This window comes from Egretta garzetta, unplaced genomic scaffold, assembly GCF_000687185.1.
Source record: "Egretta garzetta isolate BGI_Z169 unplaced genomic scaffold, ASM68718v1 scaffold404, whole genome shotgun sequence".
Taxonomy (NCBI): domain Eukaryota; kingdom Metazoa; phylum Chordata; class Aves; order Pelecaniformes; family Ardeidae; genus Egretta; species Egretta garzetta.
In genome coordinates, this window is record NW_009259323.1 from 1,498,982 (window position 1) to 1,519,660 (window position 20,679).

Genomic DNA, 20,679 nt, shown 5'->3' on the forward strand with positions numbered 1-20,679 from the left:
GCCAGCCAGTAGAGGTGGCCTTGCCATTACTAAGCTGTTAGAGTAATGATCGCTTCTTTTTTTATGTCTAGAGCTTTGTATAGCCTCTTAACTTGGTGCCAGAAGCTGTTATTTCATAGCACTCCCTTTTTGTCTTTGATGGAAACAGTCCAGGAAGCTCTGTTCTTGGCTCCTCATCAGTATACTGATAGCTCAGATCTCTAAACCCAGCCTGTATTCTAGGTTAGGGTACTGTTGGAGCTTGGAGTTCATGACACAGGCACTACTCCCCATTTGGATTTCATGGTTCAGTTGTCACAGCATGATTGGCATTATGTGTTGCAAAACTTAATTAAATTGACCCCATGTTATGGTTGGGAAAAGGACTAGCCTCAGGATTCTCTGAGCTGGATTCTATAGTACTGGCTGGCACATAATTTGGGCAGCTCTGGAACCTGTGCTTTTCTCTCTTGCTGGGTATTACCCTTCCCCATTTTCCTCTTTGCAGACAAACCCACGGTGGGAATCCAAATCACTTACTGGCAGCTTCCCAGAATCGTATTGTGGATGGAGCAGTCTTTGCGGTGCTGAAGGCTGTCTTTGTTCTGGGTGTGTACCTGTGTTAGCCTGAACCTCTAAGAATGTTGGGTGGGAGAAATGTGTTGGCTGTACAGAAGGTAGGAGGTCTGCTTTGGTGGATATGTGGCTTGTCTGAAGCCCTTTGAGCTGTAAGCATGCTTCATATCTCAGTGGCAGAGAGATCACTGATTGCAGAGAGAGTTTACAAAAAGTCAAGATGATTTGTGGGTGAGGCTTTGGGTTTAGTATTGATAATTAAATGACACTCGTGCTTTCCTTGTAGGAGATGCAGAACTGAAAGGCTCTGGCTTTTCCCACCCTGGAGGTGTTGATGATCTCATGGATGATGAGCTAGGCAGCAGGAAGGCTGGTGGTCGGGTAGTAACTGTGGAAACAGCTAGCTTGGATATTTATGCCAAATATGTACTACGGAGTATATGTCAACAGGTGAGTCTGTCCTATCTCTATGTTTGTCCTTGTACCTTCTGCAAACAGATACATCCCACATGACTTTCTGCAGGCTGGATTTGGCTGGTTATTTCTTGGAAAGATCAGTAAAGAACCTGCGATGGTTCTGCCACTTGGTGGCGCTAAGGATTGCTCACCATTAGCAAAAAGGGAGGCAAACAGTTGTTAAGAATTAGGTGTTGCAGTGTTCAGGGACTGCACATCCCCTTTGCTTTGGCAACAGCACAAGGCTGATGTCTAAGGAGGGGGGAGTGCTGGGAGTGGTTTGCTGAGATGTGTGCTGGAGGCAAAGAAGATAAGCATGAGAAAGACAGCTTGTTGAAGTGATACACACTGCCTTTCAGAATGCAGCTTAAATGTTGCTTTCAGCTAGGCTGTTAATGTATCCCTGGGCTTTGCAGTGCCCTGTTTAGTTAATTAAAGGAACAACAACAAAAAATTTTTTTGCTTGGTCTAATCTGACGGCACCAGTATTTCTGTTCCTTTATGGAAAACTGACATTTGAGGAACTGAAACCTGGCTAATAAGTACTTAGTTGCAGAGTGGAGTGCCTGTTACCACTACTGTATGAAAACGGGTGTTGAAGGGTGTCCTTGGCCTGGGTTGCAAATTTATTCTGTCAACAGGAAATGTGCAGAGTTACAGTTTGAAAGCTGTATTCTGTATTACTAACGTGTAAACAGAACGTGCTAGCACTGTGTTGTTCTCATGCTTTGTGATGCTGCTGTTTATTAATTGGCTTGCTATATAGCAATGTTACCAGCCTGCCAAAGAAGAATTGGAGGCACCTATTTATGAGCATAAATTCAATATACTTGGTGTTACTGAAACCGGACTGTAGCATTGACAGAAGTAGATATTCCCTTGCTGGTCCCAGTCTATGTAGGAAGGACTCACAGTGGGTAGAAAGTGTGTGTGTGTGTGTGTGTGTACAGGAGGGAATTGCAGTGTCAGGTATCACTGCTCATACGAATTGTTGGCAGCACTGGTTATGTAGGAGTTAGCATTGCAATAGATGCCAGTGAGTACCACCGAATTGTGCCAGAGCTCCTGCAGAGTTCCTGCAGCTGTAAAGGGCTGGTAAAATGATGTTTTTAATATTAGCGCCCCTAGTGTGAGCGGTGGATGCTGCAGAACTCTGAAATGTCTGTAGAATGCCTTAAACTGTAGGTTGTGATTTCTCAAACTCATAAAATATTGCATCTTATATTCAGGTCATGTTTTATAATAGACTTCTTCATAAGGGGATAGGGAAAAGGACCAGATTATAGAATTAAGTTAAAGGTTTCTTAGGTGCAAATGATTATGATTTAGTTGCTGGTCTGCCCTTTAGCCTATTTAAATTAATAAGTGTAATTGTGACTGGCCTTTTGAAAAGGTTTGTTTCATAGAGCTATGATAAACCACAGTGGGAACCAAGAGGGAAGCTTGAGTCAAAAGTACTAACCTGAGTCTGGTGACTGGGATGGTGGAATTGTCCATAGTGCTTGGAAAACATGTTCATAGTACTCCTCTGTGAAGAGGCAGATGAGGGCCTCTGTTTCAGTAATATGAAGCCTGCAGAGGTGGCTGTTTTGTAAAGAAATGCTGCAGAGAGAGAGAGGCTAGAAGTCCCTCAAGGTTGAAGATGGTTGTTGACTTCATACTTATTTCTGAGATTATACCAATAAAGTGAATCAGAGATGAAGTCTGAATTCTTGTAGGAAGCTGAGCAAGTGACAAAAAGGGTCTTCCCAAGGATATGCATGTTATGTACACAAGGAAGAGAAGTTTCAAGAGATTATGATGTAGCAACACTAAAGAAATGCAATAGGCACTGGAGAAATCACCAATCACATGTATTGGCAAAGTGGAAACTTCATCTGGGATGAACTTTAAGATCTAGGCTGTGGCTTCACAAGGATTTCAAACCAGAGTTTTAGCCTTTACGATCTTTGTGCTCTACTTAGTGCTTAGAGTGCGGTCTGCTGCTGAGAGGGACTGTTCCCAGCTTTCTAGGCTTAGCACCAGCACCTGTGCTTCAAGAGCTAGATCTCATCTCTTCTCCTCTGGTTGTCACTTCTCAGTGGAAGAATTCTCTGATAAGGCTTGCTTTGCAGCTGCAGAAGTGCTTATGTAGCAGTTCTCTGTAGATTTTAATTTCATGAATTTGCCTAACTGATTTTCAATATGAAAAAATCCTGCAGTAACAAATGCTGCAGGTTAACTGTAAATTGTGTGAAGAAGTACCTACCTCATGTTTGGTTTGGAAACTGGTGCCTTTCTTATTGTACATTTAGGGACCACAAACTGAAATTGAGAGTCTGACAATAATAGTTTTCTGTCTACTTTCTCCTCATGATTTGTGACTTTATAAATGGCTTGCATCCAGTCAGTTGCTTCCCCTTCCAGGCTTTGAGAAGTAAAGTTATTGTTTTTTACTAAGGATGGCAGTGTGTTTTCTATCACAATTTGAGAATTAAGGGGTGTGCTTTTCCCTAAGACATGTTCTAGTTTAGCCTTAGCTGCAGCTCTGAATTATTTAATTTAGGACAGCTCCAAGGCTTTGTTGTGCAGGAAATAGACCAAATAATTTTAAGTGATCCCTTCCGATCTTCTGAGACCAAGCAGCAGTGCTGATAGAGCCTGGGCATGGCAGTGACTGTGTACTGTTAAGTTATACCACTATTTTATCAAAAGAAACAGCAGCTACTGTGTTTCACCACTGCTGACTTGTCAAAGTTGATGTTTCCTCTGTTGTGATTGCTGTGCTGTGCCTGACGCCTGCTGAATCAGGATGGTATAGTTCATGAAGAGAAATGATTATTGGGCATAATTGTGTACTAATAAGGTTTTTATGAATTTGACATGTTCCCTGCATCTCTCTGAGATTGAAAGCAGGGGTGCTGGTTTGGAATCAGACATCAGTTTGACTGTGCTGACTCTGCCTTTGTTTTGCAGGAGTGGGTAGGTGAGCGGTGTCTGAAGTCCCTCTGTGAAGACAGCAATGACTTGCAGGATCCTGTCCTGAGCAGCACGCAGGCCCAGAGGCTGATGCAGCTGATTTGTTATCCACACCGGCTGCTGGACAATGAGGAAGGAGAAAATCCTCAACGGCAGAGGATTAAACGCATCTTACAGGTGCAGGTTTATGGCAGAATCGAAGAGTGTCCTAGTAATTGCCTAATGCAGCATTAGAGTGAGGCTGTCCAAAATGCAGCCCTCTGAGGGGTCTGAACACTCATTTTTATGGGAGCTGAGGGTGTGGGTTGATGTAGTTTGAACTGAAATAAGGGCTCCTGAAGTATGCATGTGTGTGTATTGCAGAATCTGGACCAGTGGACCATGAGGCAGTCCTCGCTGGAGCTGCAGCTTATGATCAAGCAGACGGCAAACAATGTGAGTTTCTGCTCAGAGGGACCATACAGTGATGTGTGTTGCCAGTGTTGAAGTGGCTGCTTGTGAGGTGGTGGGGAAGTGGCCTGGCAGAAGTGGGAATAGGGAGAAAGTAAACGAAGAGGGAGTCAGGCCTGTGAAAGCCAAGCATGAGAAGGATGCAGGGAGTCTGAGATCCAAAGAGCAGTAGCCACGGAGAAGTTGGCAAGCTGGGTTTGTACTGAGTTGTGTTGAAATGTGCAAGCCACGTCAGCGGATGCTTTCAGAGAAGGACTTGGCTGTCTTTTCTTCCCTATCTTCAGGAGATGAACTCCTTGTTAGAAAATATAGCCAAGGCCACCATTGAGGTATTCCAGCAGTCTGCAGAGACCAGCTCTGCTAGCTCTGCTGGCAATGGAGTCAACAATATCAGTAGCTCAGCAAGTGCTACACCTGCCAGCAACAAATCCAAACCCATCCTCAGGTAGGTGTAGTACCAGCATGCAGCTGCCTTGTAGAAAAGTCTGAATCATAAGCTGGATTGCAAACTGCTTTTTTCTCCTGTGTTGTCACAGCTCCCTGGAGAGATCAGGAGTGTGGCTGGTGGCCCCTCTCATTGCCAAGCTTCCAACATCAGTTCAGGGCCATGTGCTGAAAGCTGCTGGAGAAGAACTGGAGAAAGGACAACATCTGGGGTCATCGTCCCGCAAAGAGCGGGACCGCCAGAAGCAGAAGAGGTGAGTCCTGGGGAAAGGGCAGGCAGTGTTTGCTGTGCTGATCCCCCAGCCTGGCAGTATTGCTCCATCTCTGTTCTCTCTGCAGCATGTCCCTCCTGAGCCAGCAGCCATTTCTGTCACTGGTGCTAACATGCTTGAAAGGACAGGATGAGCAGCGGGAGGGCCTCCTCACTTCTCTGTACAGTCAGGTCCAGCAGGTAGGTGTCTTGCTTCTCCCCTCACTTTCCTCAAGGGCTCGCCCCTCCAGCAGGCAGACTATGGGGCACGTCCTTGGGGATATTGTCTGTCTGATTATATGCTCAATAAGGAAAAGATCTTACCCTGGTTGGTATAGGGTGCTTGAACTGACCATCTCTGAGTCACTGGACAGTGGGCAGTACAAGCTGCTCTCTATACAGCTTGTGAAGTCTGTCCTGTCTTCTACGTTTCTTAGATTGTTACGAATTGGCGGGAAGATCAGTACCAAGATGACTGCAAAGCCAAGCAGCTGATGCATGAGGCCCTGAAACTACGGCTGAATTTGGTGAGCAATTGCAGAAAAAGAGCTTAGCCATATGGGGTGAAGAGTTGTCTGCCTCTTTTCCTTTTTTTGGAGCACCCACACACTGGAGGGGCTATATATGTCCTGAGGCAAGGAAGTAGGAGAGGCACTTGTGCTGATTCTAGGTCTCGAGCCCTGAGTGGGATAGGGTGCATGGAAAAACTCCCTTGCTCTATTTTGCCAGGATGAAATCCACAGCCTTGGTCTCTGTTTTGGAGATGTGCCTTCCCATTTAAATGTTTTTGCAGTCCACAGCACTACTACTTGCATCTGAGGTTTGTCCTGCTGACTGCAGTCTCCCTCAGCTCTCAGTAGGAGGTGCTGCAGCACAGGAGTTGCTCTAATTTAGGGTCCTTTCTCACTTTTGAATCTTGGTGTTTCTTCATGGTGTCGTTGTGACTAAACTACTTTTCTGTGCCAGGTGGGGGGAATGTTTGACACAGTTCAACGCAGTACACAGCAGACAACTGAATGGGCTGTGCTTCTCCTGGACATCATCAGCAGTGGCACCGTGGACATGCAGTCAAACAAGTAACTTTCTTGCTGACTTCTGATCTGTACACTCCCCAAGGAAGGCAGTCATTAGTGTGGTCCCTTTTCTCATGTGAGCTAGCTGTCTCTCTAGATGATCAGTCAGAAGTACTGTGATAGCTGAAACAGACTTGGGAATAATACCAGGCTACAACCTAGGTCCTAGTATCCAAATGCACTCTGACATATCCAGAGCAAACTTCGCTTTTCAGATGCAGAGAGATAAGCAGGGGAGAGCTGAGTCTGGACCTGCTTTTTAGAGAAGCTGAATGGATAGACAGGAGGCCAGTCTTAATCTGTGATTGACTCAAATGTGAACACCTATAAGCAAAAGGAGGATTAGTCAGGGAGGTTAGTCTGAAGATCACTTGGCACTTCTGACTGTAGGCAGTACTCTCGGCAATCTAATGTCTGGTGTTACTGTGATGGCAGAGGCTTTATATCTGCTTCTCAGGTGACTTTGACCTTTCTGCTCTGACCAACAGTGAGCTCTTCACCACTGTGTTGGACATGCTGAGTGTTCTCATCAACGGCACCCTGGCTGCTGATATGTCCAGCATTTCTCAGGGCAGTATGGAGGAGAACAAGCGGGCATACATGAATCTTGTCAAGAAACTCAGGGTGAGGGACACCAGGCCCTGTATGGGGAGCAGTGTGTGCTGTCGTGGTTGTCCAACTATGCAGATTTGCCTGTGTCTCACGAATGGTACTTGTCCTGTTGCTGCTGTTTAGATGAAGCAGTAAGGGTGACCCCAATGGCTCTGTAAGGCTGAGGGGGTTGCAAAGGTGAGAGGTAATGCAGGGATGGAGGTTGCCACCAGAAGAGACACAGGTGGGCTTTGGATGCTTTTTCCTGAGCAATTCTTCAAGTCTTCTCTATTCCACTTGTGCAGAAAGAGCTGGGGGACCGGCAGTCTGACAGCCTGGAGAAGGTGCGACAGCTACTGCCGCTTCCCAAGCAAACCCGAGATGTCATCACCTGTGAACCTCAGGGATCCCTCATTGACACCAAAGGCAATAAAATAGCTGGATTTGACTCAATCTTCAAGAAGGAGGTAAGTGAAGCTTTTTTGTCTGCATCACAGCTCCTGAGTGCAGGTGTCACCTTGTCTTCTGATGCCTTGAGTCTACACAGCTTGGGAGGCGTCTGTATGTAGTGCCTTGTTGCATGCTGATCTTGAAGCGGCTGGCTGCATTCAGACAAGCTGGCACATAACCATGTCCAAAAAGGGCAAAGCTGGGTATTAATGCTCAGTGATACCTGCTGGTATGCTCTCAGAAGTCTTTTAAACTTTGGTTTTGTACTTAGGGCTATACAAAGCATAAAGAGAAACCCATGATCCCTGTCACATGAGTTACTGGGCAGTGCCAGTGTGCAGAAGACTGGCAGAGATGGGATGAAGGAGACGGGCAGTTGTTGATGAAGGCCTTTAGAAATGACTGCTTTGCCACGTGGAAGAGCAGGGTCCACTAGTTAAGGGTTAGTTTACTGGGACATGTTGAGTAGAAGAAAGCATAGTTTCCTGTACCCTTGTAGGACTTGGAGGTTCTTATTTCTTTTGCTTTAAAGGGTTTGCAAGTCTCTACAAAGCAGAAGATTTCCCCTTGGGATCTATTTGAGGGCTTAAAGCACTCAGCCCCCCTCTCCTGGGGATGGTTTGGGACAGTCCGGGTGGATCGCAAGGTGTCTAGATTTGAGGAGCAGCAGAGGCTTCTTCTGTACCACACACACTTGAAACCCAAGCCCCGCAGTTACTACTTGGAGCCGTTGCCGCTGCCCCCTGAAGAGGAAGAGCCTCCTACACCTGTGGCTTTAGAGCCAGAGAAGAAAGCTACAGAACCAACCAAGGCTGATAAAACAAGCTCCAATCCTGCCACCTCTACTGAAGAACGCAAGAAGAAACAGAGCAAAACCAAGAAACGCAATCAATCTGCCAGCAAAACTGAGGTAACTGACTGTCCAACAGCTATGGAATCTTCTATGTCCACCCCTCCTAGTCACAGAGCACTCCCTTGAGTCTTCCTGAGGAGCCTGATAGTGATGTAATGGTGAAGATGGGGATGTGTTTCTTCTCAGCTGGGAGTGCTGGAGCTCTATCCTGCTTTCTCTAGCCTGGGGCAAGCATTTTTTTTAATCCCTGATGGAAGGGAAGGAGACTGCCCAGCTCAGATAGCATCTCAGGCTTCATCCTGTGGACTTTGCAATCCTTTCATACGCTTCATCCATTCATGAATTCACAGTGCACATTGATTTTTTTGATCATTGATCACAGTGCTTTGTCTTTGCAGGATTTTGTGTTGGGCCCTAGCCGGGGGGTTTCATATGGAGTTGGTATGCCTACAGATCTCTTGCATCATCAGTCAGGAAGCACTATGTCAAGGCTGGCATATGGGCAATCTCCAGTGGGTCTCTATGCCCAGAATCAGCCTCTTCCAGCAGGTAGGTGCACAGGAGAGGTGAGCATATTGCACCTCCTTGGGAACCTCTTGTAAGCACCCCTTCTGTGACACGGTCTGCGCAGGTCCCTACACTTTCCCCTTTTGCCTGTCACGTGTCTAGTTACAGTGATGAACAGTCTTTCTGGAGCTACAAGGCTCAGCAAGAGCATGTGACTAGTTGGCCTGTTACTCCTCCTTTCGCAGGTGGCCCTCGCCTGGATACATCCTACAGACCTGTACGCATGCCACTGGGGAAACTTGTTCAGAGTCGTCCTCCCTATAGTGGTGTGCTGCCTCCAGGGATGGGGAGCATGATGGGCATTGACCCTTCCTACAAGCCAGCAGTGTACAGACAGCAGCCTCCAGTGTCCCAGGGACAGATCCTGAGGCAGCAGCTTCAAGCAAAGTTGGTAAGTCAGAGCTGTGCTCTTTTCTTGCTGGACCGCACAGTACAGCCCAGGCTGCTTGCTGGGGCTATCCCTTCTAGCCAGAACTCTCCAACCCTGTATCTGTTTCTGCCCTGGAAAGATACAGTCTCTTGTGTTTATTCCTCTGGTGCAGCACTGTGTTTGCCAACTGCTTTGTGGGCCCTCCTCAGTGAGGTGCACTGGGGCATCTGTGGCTGTTGGGCATTGAGAGGGGCACATCCTGGCTGTGGGCTGGTAGGGATGTTAGTGGCATATTTGTCCCAAGTCAGGGTCAGGCCGAAGTCATTAGCATCTGCACGCTGTGCAGCAGCCTTGTAGGGTTAGCAGTGAAGCTACTTACCTGGTTTGGTGGGAGCTGCTGAGAAGAGAGCAGCAGTGTCCTGCCCTTTGGAGATGTTGAAAAAAGTGTTTCTCTGTTGCCTTCCAGCAGGGCCAAGGCATAATGGGACAGCAGCCCGTGCGCCAGATGCCTCCAACCCCATCCTATGGAGCGCTGCAGCCCTCCCAGGTAAGTGGCAGTGACAGCAGGAAAGACTGGAATCTGGCTGCAGCACAAGGAAACATCTTCATTTCTGCTGCAAAATCCTGAAATTTCTTGGTTCTTCTTACTCCTCATTTACTGGGCAGCATGAATCTGAATCCCAGAGATGAGCAGCCTTGTGACAGTATTTACAGGAGGCTGATGTCATGTGTTCCAAATTCTCTTTTGTACCTTACCCCATGACTGATAAAGGCTTTTTGTTTCATTTCAGGGTTACACACCTTACGTGTCCCACATAGGCCTTCAGCAGCACCCCTCCCAGTCAGGCACGATGGTACCTCCTACCTATTCTGGCCAGCCCTATCAGAATTCCCACCCCAGCTCTAATCCTGCCCTGGTGGATCCTGTTAGACAGATGCAGCAGAGACCAAGCGGCTATGTACATCAGCAGGCCCCTGGCTATGGGCACACCTTGGGCAACACACAGAGGTACCTCCCACCGTACTGGATGTTAATAAGCTGTATTTCATCAAGGGCTTCCCCACTCTGCTCACACAACCCTAACAGCAATCTGTGAAAAGCCTGTTCTCCATGCTGTGTTATACAGCATCTAAGTCCTTTGCACCCTCAGGGGAACATCTTTATCCAGCTTCCAGTCCTGGGAAGAAACAGAGAGATGGGATGAAATTCAGAGATCCTAGCTGCAGGCAGGGGACAGTGTTACCAGCCAGAGAAAGATGGAATTGGGAAGTATGAGAAAAATGACCTGGGAAAGTCATAGTTTCGGTTTTAAATCTAGCCAGCAGATCACCATCAAAGGGCTGGATCTGGGATTTTCACTGCTTCTTAAGAGGTATAAATCCAGCAGGGAAAACATGCAGAACAGCAGGCCAAGGATTGTTACTTAGGGCTTCTAGAAAAACGGGTTGGATGAAACCCTTGAGAGGCCCTGGTGTCCCTCATCTTTCTGCAGAGAGGCAGCATGGCTTGCAAGGGGCTGTTTGGGCTGTCTGTCTTGGTGATGGTAGAAGTTGGGTTTGGATTAAAGAAGTTGGTTGCCCATGAGTCTTTTATTCCATGAGCTTGTCCTTTTCTCTTGCAGGTTTCCTCACCAGTCGATACAGCAGGCCCCCATGATGAGTGGGATGAACCATTTGGGTCCACAAGGAGTCCCCTCAGGAATTCGACCCAGCCAGATACTGCCTGACCAGCAGCAGCAGCAGTACCTGAGGCAGCAGCAGCAACAGCAGCAGCAGATGCTGAGGGTGAGTGGTTGCTGACAGGAGGAAGGCTGCTGGAGCTGGAGGAGGCTTGCCCAGCTCTGCTTAACTCTGTGTCAGCAACGCTCTGCTCTGCCCCTCTGTGTCAGGAAGGATGTCAACTCTGTCGGGGGCCATCTGTAATAAATTTGCTAGGTGGTTCTTCCTTCCTTAGAGCTGGCCATTCCTGATGGAGACATCTGCTGTGCTGCCTTTTGCCAGTCACCCACCATGAGCTAAAGGGAAGTTAGGAGCAGTAAAGGTCTGTTTAGTCCTCTGTGGCGTACATCCCACCTCTTCCTGCTCCAGCTGAGTCATAAGATTGTGCACAAAGTTAGCTGTCTTAGAAGTGTTGCAGGAGCTAGAAACAAAGTGAAAATCCCCCTGCCCACACAACAGCAGGTAGAATTGTTCCTTACAAGATCATTTTTAGGGGCATATCTGCATTTTCACAAGATCAAAATAAGTGTTGGTTGCAGTTTCCAATGTCAGGAAATCTGCTGTGAATCAGTCAATGTATTCTACAGCTAGCAGTGAATGGTGAAAAACTGATCCAAAGTAAGCTGTTAGGGCCAACTCTCTAGGTTCAAAGAATTTCACAGGCATGTGTCAACAGACATGAGTATACCATGGATTTGCATTATGGTTTTATGAATATGGAGTACTTATATACAGATATGAATACATTTCTTGGAGTTACAGAAATGTATTGAATTGATAGAGAAACAGAAATAGTTTGGGTTAATTGGTGAATTGCATACCTTATGACAAGGCCTAGGAAACCTGTAGAATATGGGGAGACTTTACATGGCACAGAGTGCTGAGGCTTTGTGTTCTGAGAGGGGCCTGAGCAAAACAGTGGTTCCTGCAGAGAGCTGCAGTCAGCAGTATTTGAGAATTGCTGCCTTGCGCTGGACAAGAGATGGCCTGTAGCACGGTCAGCAGCTTTTAGTCCTTTTGATGAGTAGCACCCCCTGACTATTCACTTTGTTTCTTTTAGCATTCTTCATCACTCATATTTAGAAAAAGAACACGCCTTAGAGAAATTGCTAGCACTTCTCCTAGCTCAGTAACTTCACGTATACCTTCAGCTTTTAGCTGACATTGCTTGGTTGCTTAAAAAAAAAAAAAAAAAAAAGGGGTGGGGGGTTTGAAACAGCAAAAAAAGAAAGCCATTATTTGTAAGTCTGCTAAAAAAAAAAAGTGTTGGGAGTCAGCTGTTACAAGAAGGTAGAGCATGAAATCGGGAGGGGTATCATGCCTCATTTAGTCAGTCATGCTTTCTTGTGTACTCAGGTCATAGCATCCATTTCGAGAACCTAAGTGGCCAAACTGGTTTAAGATGGAAGTTAGGCTGTTCTAGAAACTCACTCCCTTTGGGTTGAATCCTTGATCCAAGCCTCGATGTGTTTGTGACTGCTTCTTGTATTCAATTATTATTGTCCACTGTGTCCCGTTGTTTACTGGCTCTTCTTTCTCACTGACGTTTACCCAGTGTATTCCTAAGGAACACTTGTGGCTTTCATAGGCCGGGTTTTTCTAACCTTGTCTCATAAGATACTGTCCCTTCTCGTGATTGTATTCCTGTCTGTTTTCAGAGTCTGTTCAAGGTTTGAACCTTACTTGAGCCAGTGATTGGAACTGTACCTAGCATCATCATGTTGTTTTTTTATGATAGTATTAGTAGTTTTCTATTTCTGCTAGACATTCTTCTGTTGATCTGAAGTTCAAAACTACATTGGCAGATGGGAGAAATGTCTGAAAATTAGGAGAAATTGAAAAACCTTGAGATCTGTGGATATATTCTGACTCCAAGTTCAACGTGCTGAATATTCTTCTCACCATAACTAGTTCTGGCAACACCTAGGCTGGAGCACTGCATCCAGTTTTATCTGCATCCTTTTACTGAAGTACAACACCAGCTGGCATGAGTGGCAGAGAAGGGCAGCAAGATAGATCAAAGAGTTGAGGAATGTGACTGAGAAGGAAAGACTGAAATAGCTGGGCATTGAGTTAGAGAGGCAGACACTAGAGGAAAGATAACTCTCCATATCTTTTGTATTCAAAAAAGCCAAAACCCCCTTATCTGTTCCTGTCCCTTGGCTGTAGGACAAGAAATGGCCTTAAATCATAACATCTGAGATTCAGGGTAAAGATTAGGGAAAACTACGGTAGTAGGAGTAATTATGACCTGGAGTGGATTGCGTAGGGAGGTTACGGGACCTCTGTTGCTACCTCTGGAAAAAAATTGAGAACAGGTCAGGCAAATACTCAGCAAAGTCAGTATTGCTGATCTTAACCAGGAGGCAAGAGATGAACCAGCCAACCTCTTGAGGTAGCTCTTAGTTGTTTTCTATTCTTGCATCTTGTTTGCTACTAGTCATTCCCCAGCTGACCAGTAGACTTGTAGTTCTCTTCCTGTGATCTGTCTATACCTCATCTTGCAGAAGAACTTTGTTACTGTCTCTGCAATTCTTGCCAATTTTCACCCCAGGGCAGGGTCCTGGTGAAACCTGAGTAATTTAGGTACCTGTAAGTAAGGAAAGTGGTGTAAGAGGGTATGTTACTGCATGGAACATCCTCCCTCCCTCGGCCCTTCCTGTGCCCTGTTGCTGTGTACATTGCCCAGACAGTTCCCTGATGGTCCCTTTTTTTGTCTTCACAGCAGCAGCAACAGCAACAGCAGCAGCAACAGCAACAACAACAGCAGCAGCAGCCACAGCCCCCACAGCCGCAGCCACAGCAGCAACCCCAGGTCTCCACAGTGCCTCAGCCACAGGCGCAGGGCCAGCCCCCAGGGCTGGGGATGCAGGCTCTTCCCCCCCAGCAGCCCATTGTGAGTGTTCCCTCATAGGCAGAGGGACGTGATAGTCCAGCACAAATCCAATGGTGTTCCACCTGCATCCCCCCCCTTCTCCCTCCCCTGTGCTTCCCAGGGCTTGTGTGAATGCAGAGGCTACCAGCCAGGTGGTGTGGCTATAACTACATTTCTCTTTTCACAGTTCCAGCGCCAGGGCCTTCAGCAGACACAGCAGCAGCAGCAGACAGCTGCTCTGGTTCGACAGCTTCAACAGCAGCTTTCCAGTAAGCATTAGTGTTCTTGATCCTGTCCTAGTCTCCTCCCCACTCTTTTGTATTGCAGATACCCTGGTGTAGAGAAGCAAGGCCAAGCCAGACTGAGGCCATACATGATGCTGGCAGGGAGGTGGCATCAGGACTTAGAGCTCCTGGCCCAAGAGGGCACAGCAGCAGGGCAGGCAGTGCTTGCTAGACCTTCCTTCTGCCTGCAGAAGGACGAGGGAGCTGAGCCTTTGTAGGGGCTGCCACGCAGCTTTCCCAAAAGGACCCAGACTGCAGCTCTAAAGCATTCAGAAGTATTCCCTCTGCTGCATATGACCTCTGAGGGGCACAGGGGGGCTGTAATCCTGGGGCTCTCACCTGGATGACCCAGAGATACTGTGTTCGTGTTGTGATCAGGACAAGGCTTCCTGGAGACAGGGAGGGTATTCTGGGAAGCGTTGCTGCATGCTTGCTCTGTTTGCAGTGGTCTGTGAGCTTCTGTGGCTGCTGTCACAGACAGGGTAATGGCATGGATGGTGTTCAGCCTGGAACTATTCCTAATAATCTGCATTGAACTACAGACTGGGGGATCTAGAAACAGAACCCAGTGTCTGTGCTGTTCCCTTCTGAATGGCCTGCTGTTTTACTGTCACCTCACTGGCTTTTCTGCCATAAAAATGGCAGACATGCTATGAAAATGCCCAGAAATCGACCGCACAGGTTTTTTACAGTGCATTAAGTGGGAGACTCTGCTAGATGTAATACTGTGTAGTGTGGTGGCTTGGAAATTGTGCTTATACTTGTTCCCTGAAGGAAAATTCTTAGTCCTTGTGACCAAAAAAACCTCTCCAAACCAGAAGTTTTAATGTACTAAGTTTCCCACTAGCCTGATTCACAAACCATAAGTCTGTGCAAGGATCCCAGCCAGGACATTCAAGTATAGAAAGACCTCGCATAAGAATCTGCATATAGCAGAATAGCCATAATTTTTATCCTGTCTGTACAGCAAACGGAGCTGTTTTATATGGAACAGATGCGTGGGTCCAATGCAGCCATGTGTCAGCATGCAGCTTCCATGCTCCCTCATTGGGTTTGCATCAGTTCCACCAGGAACCATCTGGACTTCTTATTTGTAGTGTCTGGGATGGAGTGGAAAGCAGGACATAAACCAAGAACAGCCTGTAGGAGGGGGACAAGAATACTTTGGGCCCAGGATAGGCTACCTTAGGAGGCTCCACAATGTCCCTGAATGTGCTACTGTCCAGCAGAGTTGAAGAGGGGAGCAGGCTAGCCAGGTTACACTGGTCTCTTTTTGCTTAGTCTGACTTGGGGTCAAACATGCTTATAGGGTTTCAGGAAAAAAAACTACAGAATGTTATTAATCAGACAGTACCCAAGTATTCTGTGAGCACTGTACGTCACAAAACACCAGTCCCAGCAGTTTGGACGTTCGTGAGATTCTTGAATATAACTTTACCATGTTTCCTGCCTGTTTTGTGCCACCTGGAAGTCCTTTGGGCATGTCCTTCTTTTCTACTGAGACACTGACAGGGAGCCAGGATAGTTGTCTCTGAAACCTTCACTAATTCTGCTTTCTGGGTGTGCCTCAGGATGAGTGTTTGACACTAGCTCTCTGAGCAGCTTGTATGGCTGCAGGTATGTAATCTTTAGGGCTGTTTTTCTTTCAAAATCAGAAATAAGTCATGCATAAACTCATCCTCCCAGCTAGCTGCCACCTTTCAGGGCTTTGTTATGGTGCACCAATTCCGCTACAAGGGATGGAGAGATCTCTGGAGAAGCTTCAGGATTGGGACTAGTGCACACCTATCTCTTCCTCAGAGAATTGCGGGGTCCTGACTGTGCTGCTGCCTAAAGACTCAGACAAATGAGTAGAGCAGGGAGTGCCATAAAGGTTATATTTTTCTTCTTGCAGCCTGTGACACACTCCTCATAGTGTGCTGGTGATGTGGGGAGAGTGATCTTTATTTCTGAACCTGACCTTGTGACTGTCTAACTCTTGTCTTTGACCTCAACAGATACGCAGACACAGCAGAACAACAACCCATTTGGACGCTACTGATCTGTGGCACTTCAGCCTGATCCAGAAGGGAGACATCACTGTGGACTGGATACAGCCTCTTCAGCCTGACCCACAGACTGGGGCTGCCCCCAATCTCTGTCCTTGGGCCTGTGCCCCCAGTACTGCTGCTGCCCATCTCACAGGGAGATGCCAGGAGGATGATTTTATTGTACAGAGAAAGTGTTTTTACTATCCAATTTCTACAAATGTTTATGGAGATCCCTTGTGGCTGATAGTCTCCCTTCCCACTTTGGTTTCAGTTTTTACTCAGTTTTTAGTATTTTTGTTAAAATAATGATTAAGACATTGTAAAATTTTGTATTTTATTTATACCAGATGAACCCTGTACTGCAGACATTCTTGGATGAATACAGAGAGCTTACTTTGCAAAAGGAGTGTGTATTCAGGGCCTGCCTTTCCTCCTCTGCGCTTCTCCCAGTACAGCCCAGCAGCAGCACTACACATCGTCTTTTATCTTTTCTCAGTAGAACGAACATCTGCGTTTTCAGCTTTTGTGACCAGCTAAACAATTTAGTTTGGGAAAGCAAGCCCTTCTTCCCTCTTTGTTTCATAAGCTGATGTTCACATGCTCGCAAGGGTTTGTGCAAGCTTTGTAGGATTTGTATGTTGATTAAGAGCTTTACTAGTAGTCTGTGGCATGTTCTACCAGGACAGTGGTCTGAAGGAAAGAGGGAGTTATATTGTAGGGTAATTCTGAGCCCTAACAAGCCCAGCTTCCCAGCCACAGCAATTACTGAGAGGCTCAAGCTAGTACCTCTGCAGTCTAGGAGGAGCTGCAGACTGAGCGTACTCACAACACTACTTCTCATCACAGCATGGTTTTGCTGATAAGCACCAAGGGTCCTCTGCTAGCTCCTTCTTGACAGCCACAGTGCTTTCCCTGGCTGGGTAACATGCTGCATTCTCAACTTTTGACCTGGCTAATGCAGCCTGCTAGCATGGAGTCTTATCTCTGTGTGTAGCAGGCTGCTTTTTCTTAGTGTTCTCCCTTCCTGCTGTCCATTGGACCTGGAAACTGTCATCACCAACACCTTTCTTCTCTATTTGGTTCTTCCTCAGCAATTTGCTTGTGAACCACTTGACTTGTTGGGCCGTCTGCTAGCTTTTCTCAACTACCATCTTCCTTCTGTCCCATCTGTGTGGAACATGGTGAAGCTTACAGGGACTCATGGAAGAGCTGCACTTGATCTTAATCTAAGGGCAAATACACAGTTCTGCAGGGCAGGCTGTAGTGTGAAGGCAGGCTTAGGAAGTGGAGAGGAAGGAGGGACGTTGGGGCTTTAGCCTTCAGCTGTGCTCAGACTACTGTGAGGGATGTCAGTCAACCCAGGGCCGTGCCCCATGTGCTGGCTGAGGGGCCTCTGTCTGCTGCCCCAAGAACTGGAGTAGAGCCCTTTCCCCCCGCAAGAGCGGGTAGGACAGCTCGGGGGGGCAGCTGGGTGGGCTGCCTGGCACCACACCCACCCTGTGCCCTGCTCCTCCCCAAACTGCACTGCCCTTGCATCTGCACCAGGCTCCTGCCATGTTGTTGTAGGTGGGTTGGAAGGTGTTGCTGGCCAGGCCTCCTGGAGATAAGCTCCATTGTTAATGAGGACAGATGCGTGCGCAGGGCTGCTTCCTTTGTGCATCCCTGCTTGTCCCCTTTCACGAGGATAAGGCTGGGGAGCAGCCTCGACCTGGCTGTTAGGAGCAGCCTGTCTGGTACCTCAGACCCCAGGGGAGGCCAGTGCCAGGGGCTCTGCTTGCCCACAGCCTGTGCTGGGTCATCCCAGAGGTGGAAGCCATGGCCATGGCTGCGCCTAGCTGGCCCCTGCTCCGAGGGACCCATGGCTGGGGCAGGAGAGGGGCTGTGCTCCCCTCCATCCTGCCTGGGCTGTGGGCAGTGAATGCCCTGGGGCCAGCAGAGCCACAGGCTGTGGGCAATGAATGCCCTGGGGCCAGCAGAGCCACAGCATGTGGGAGCTGCTGGTGGCCCCCTCCTCTCCCAGCCCTGGGAAGCAGCTGAGCCTGCGCCAAGCAGCATCTTGGATGCTGCCTTCTGCATCACTGCCGTGCCGGAGGTGGGAGGAGGGTGGCTCTGCAGCAGCCAGTGCTGGAGCAGGGCGGTGGAAGGCAGCATGGCCACGGGCAGCTCTGGGCAGGGGTGCGGTGGGGCGCTGCTTGCACAGCGACTGTGGCAGAGTTGGGGTGCTGCAGTAGGAGAGCAAGGAGCTGGGTGCTGACCTCCTGCTTTATGCCCTTCAAGCCTCCAGGGATCTGGTGAAAGCGCCCCAGGGACCACCCTGCCTCCCTGCGGGAAAGGGGATGATTTGGCTCTCCCTGGGGCCAGGTGCCCGCTGCCAGGGGCCCCTGCTTTATTGCATGTCCCAGCAATGGGGCTGCCCCTGCTCCTTCCTCTTGCAAAAGCCTCCTTCCCTCCAGCTGTGCCAGCTGCCTGGCAGGCCAGGTCTGCGTGGGATGAGCAGGACTCCAGAGCTGCATGGTGGTGACAGACCCAGGGCTGCCAGTGTTAAGACCCACAAGACCCTCTGACTGCCCAGAGTTTTTCCACGGGTGCAGGGGGATGTGGGAACTGGAGCAAGACCTGGTCATGGCACAGGGAACGTTTGGGGAGCTGCGCTCTGCCCAGCCTGGCTGCTGCGCTGCACATTAGGACTGAGCTGCAGTGGTTTTAAGCAGGTCCAAAAGCTTCCAGCCCTTCTGCTCCAAGTTACGGCTAAACGCTGCTTGTGACAGAGACAGAGGCAACAGGGGGATTTTATCACATGCTGCCCATTGCTGTGGCCGCTGGTCTGGGGTGGGGGCGGGGTGTGTGATGCTGGGCTTCCTGGGGCTGGGGCCAGCCCCAAGGGGTGCCTGGGCAGGGTCCATGGGTGGCATGTGCAGGTGATGCCACACGGTGTGTGGCCAGCACATGGGGAGAAGCCAAAGTAGCACACAGCTTGACACAGTGAGATGATGGGTGGTCAGGAAAAGGTTGTGTGCACACATCCACCCCCCCAGCAGCCTGGCACAGGTGGTCCCCATGGACCGTGCCCCAGGCAAAGACAGTTTGTCAGGCACTGTCAGAGCTGGTGTTGTGCAAGATAATCAATTGCTGCCCACTCAAGCAGCTGAAGCTGAGAGTGGAGCAGCTCCCCGAGCACCCAACCTTCCCCATGCGGTGCCTATGGTGGGGAGTGGGCTACGAGGCACCGCTGCAGCCATGCACCATGACCCTGTCCTGGGCTGGTTTTGCTGGGCAGCGGGACACAGGGAGCCATGCCTGGAGTCCTGCCTGCTGCGGGGCAGCCTGGCAGTGGTCCAAGGGCCCCTTCAAGATGCTGCTCAGGGCTGATGAACCCTGGTGGTACAGGGCAGGGTTGTGCATCCATCCCACGGGGCACTGGACCATGTTGTCTGCTCAAGGGCGTGCAGCTCACCCTGTGTGCACAGGCCAGCAACAAAATCAGCCAAGCTTCCAACTACCAGCGAGCAGTCCCTTGGAGATGGAGTGGGGCAGGAAAGCTCTGACCTGCTCTGCAATGGCAGCTGGAAGGTGCTAGGGCAGGTCAATTCCAACCTGTGCTGGGGTGTGGGGATCTCCCTGCGGCTGCACTTTCACCGACTCAGTGCGTGTGCCAGTGGCGTGCAGGAGAGATGAGATAAAAGCCTGCCCTTTGCATGCTGCTGCACAAGCATCTTAAAAGGGAAGCGGTGGCTGCTCTGCAGAGCCTGGGTAGGATCTGGGTTGCAGCTCTGGCAGCGGGAGGGAGGCAGAGCCCAGCTCCCCTCTCCTGGATCAGAAAGTGTGGAGGTGTCTGCTGGAAACTGCATGTCCTCCTCTTTGGTTAGGCATCACAGTTGATGCTGCCCTGGCTATGGCAAAGATATACAGAGACCAGCCACATCCAGCAGGACCCAAATCCATGCCCTGTTTCAAATGATTTCTGTAATCCCATCAGGCAGGACTGAAAGAGAGAGGTAGCCCCGCCATGGGCAAAAGCAGGCTGGAGGAGAGATGGCTCCTGCCAGGAGGCCACGCATGGGAGGGGAAGATATCCCCAAGGTGGGAAAGGGCATGCCAGGAGGAAAGAGGAATGACAGAGGTGCTGGGTCTTTCTGCACGGTGCTGCTGGTGCCTATGGGGCTGTGGCTGCTGAGCCAGCAGCTTGGTGCATAGCAGGGGTGGACAGGCTGTGCTTCGCCCCAGGGCTGAGGCTGGGATGGCACATCCCATACTGGTACCTGGTGAATCCTCTCTGGGACCAGCTGGGTGCTGCGGAGCAATGGAAGAGGCAAGGGCTGCTCCCCCGGCCACGGGGAAAGATGCCAGGGCCGGAGGGCGTGGGATGCTCCAGCTGCTGTGGGGTGTGCCGGGACAGCCCAGCCCAGGGCTGTGGCGGCCGGGGTGGAGGGGACCCATGCAGAGTGGCTGGTGCAGGTACAGGGTGCGGTGGGACGGGATTCTGGATGCCCAGGGTGATGAGGGGTGCTCAGGGCACTGCAGGGATGCCCGGGGTAGTGCAAGGAGCCCGAGGTGGAATGGGACATCCGGGGCGGTGCGGGGAAGCCCCCACAGACGGGGACAGTCGCCGGGGCGGTGCGGGGTGCCCCAGGGTGTGCAGATGTCCCGGTCGGAACGGTGGGGGCCGGTAGCTGGGCAGTGCGGGTGCCCCGCGCAGGGCACGGCTCCGGGGGCCGCGGGGGATACCGGGGGTGCGTGTGCGGTCAGTGCCGGTA

At 49.6% G+C, this 20,679-nt stretch overlaps 1 protein-coding gene across 1 annotated transcript in view; it reads left to right on the forward strand.

Moving 5' to 3' along the window:
* MED12 (mediator complex subunit 12) overlaps window positions 1-16,304 on the forward strand; it is a 38,215-nt gene extending 21,911 nt beyond the window's left edge. Inside the window, exons 26-45 of the mRNA XM_035892136.1 lie at window positions 505-588; window positions 842-1,005; window positions 3,967-4,146; window positions 4,333-4,404; window positions 4,704-4,864; window positions 4,956-5,117; window positions 5,203-5,314; window positions 5,551-5,640; window positions 6,080-6,189; window positions 6,675-6,810; window positions 7,083-7,244; window positions 7,760-8,137; window positions 8,479-8,629; window positions 8,833-9,038; window positions 9,484-9,564; window positions 9,809-10,026; window positions 10,640-10,802; window positions 13,462-13,632; window positions 13,799-13,880; window positions 15,893-16,304. Of these exons, the coding sequence (XP_035748029.1) occupies window positions 505-588; window positions 842-1,005; window positions 3,967-4,146; window positions 4,333-4,404; window positions 4,704-4,864; window positions 4,956-5,117; window positions 5,203-5,314; window positions 5,551-5,640; window positions 6,080-6,189; window positions 6,675-6,810; window positions 7,083-7,244; window positions 7,760-8,137; window positions 8,479-8,629; window positions 8,833-9,038; window positions 9,484-9,564; window positions 9,809-10,026; window positions 10,640-10,802; window positions 13,462-13,632; window positions 13,799-13,880; window positions 15,893-15,936 (2,927 nt within the window). The 3' untranslated portion in view covers window positions 15,937-16,304. The remainder of the gene's footprint in view (window positions 1-504; window positions 589-841; window positions 1,006-3,966; window positions 4,147-4,332; window positions 4,405-4,703; window positions 4,865-4,955; window positions 5,118-5,202; window positions 5,315-5,550; window positions 5,641-6,079; window positions 6,190-6,674; window positions 6,811-7,082; window positions 7,245-7,759; window positions 8,138-8,478; window positions 8,630-8,832; window positions 9,039-9,483; window positions 9,565-9,808; window positions 10,027-10,639; window positions 10,803-13,461; window positions 13,633-13,798; window positions 13,881-15,892) is intronic.
* Window positions 16,305-20,679: the final 4,375 nt, after the last annotated feature.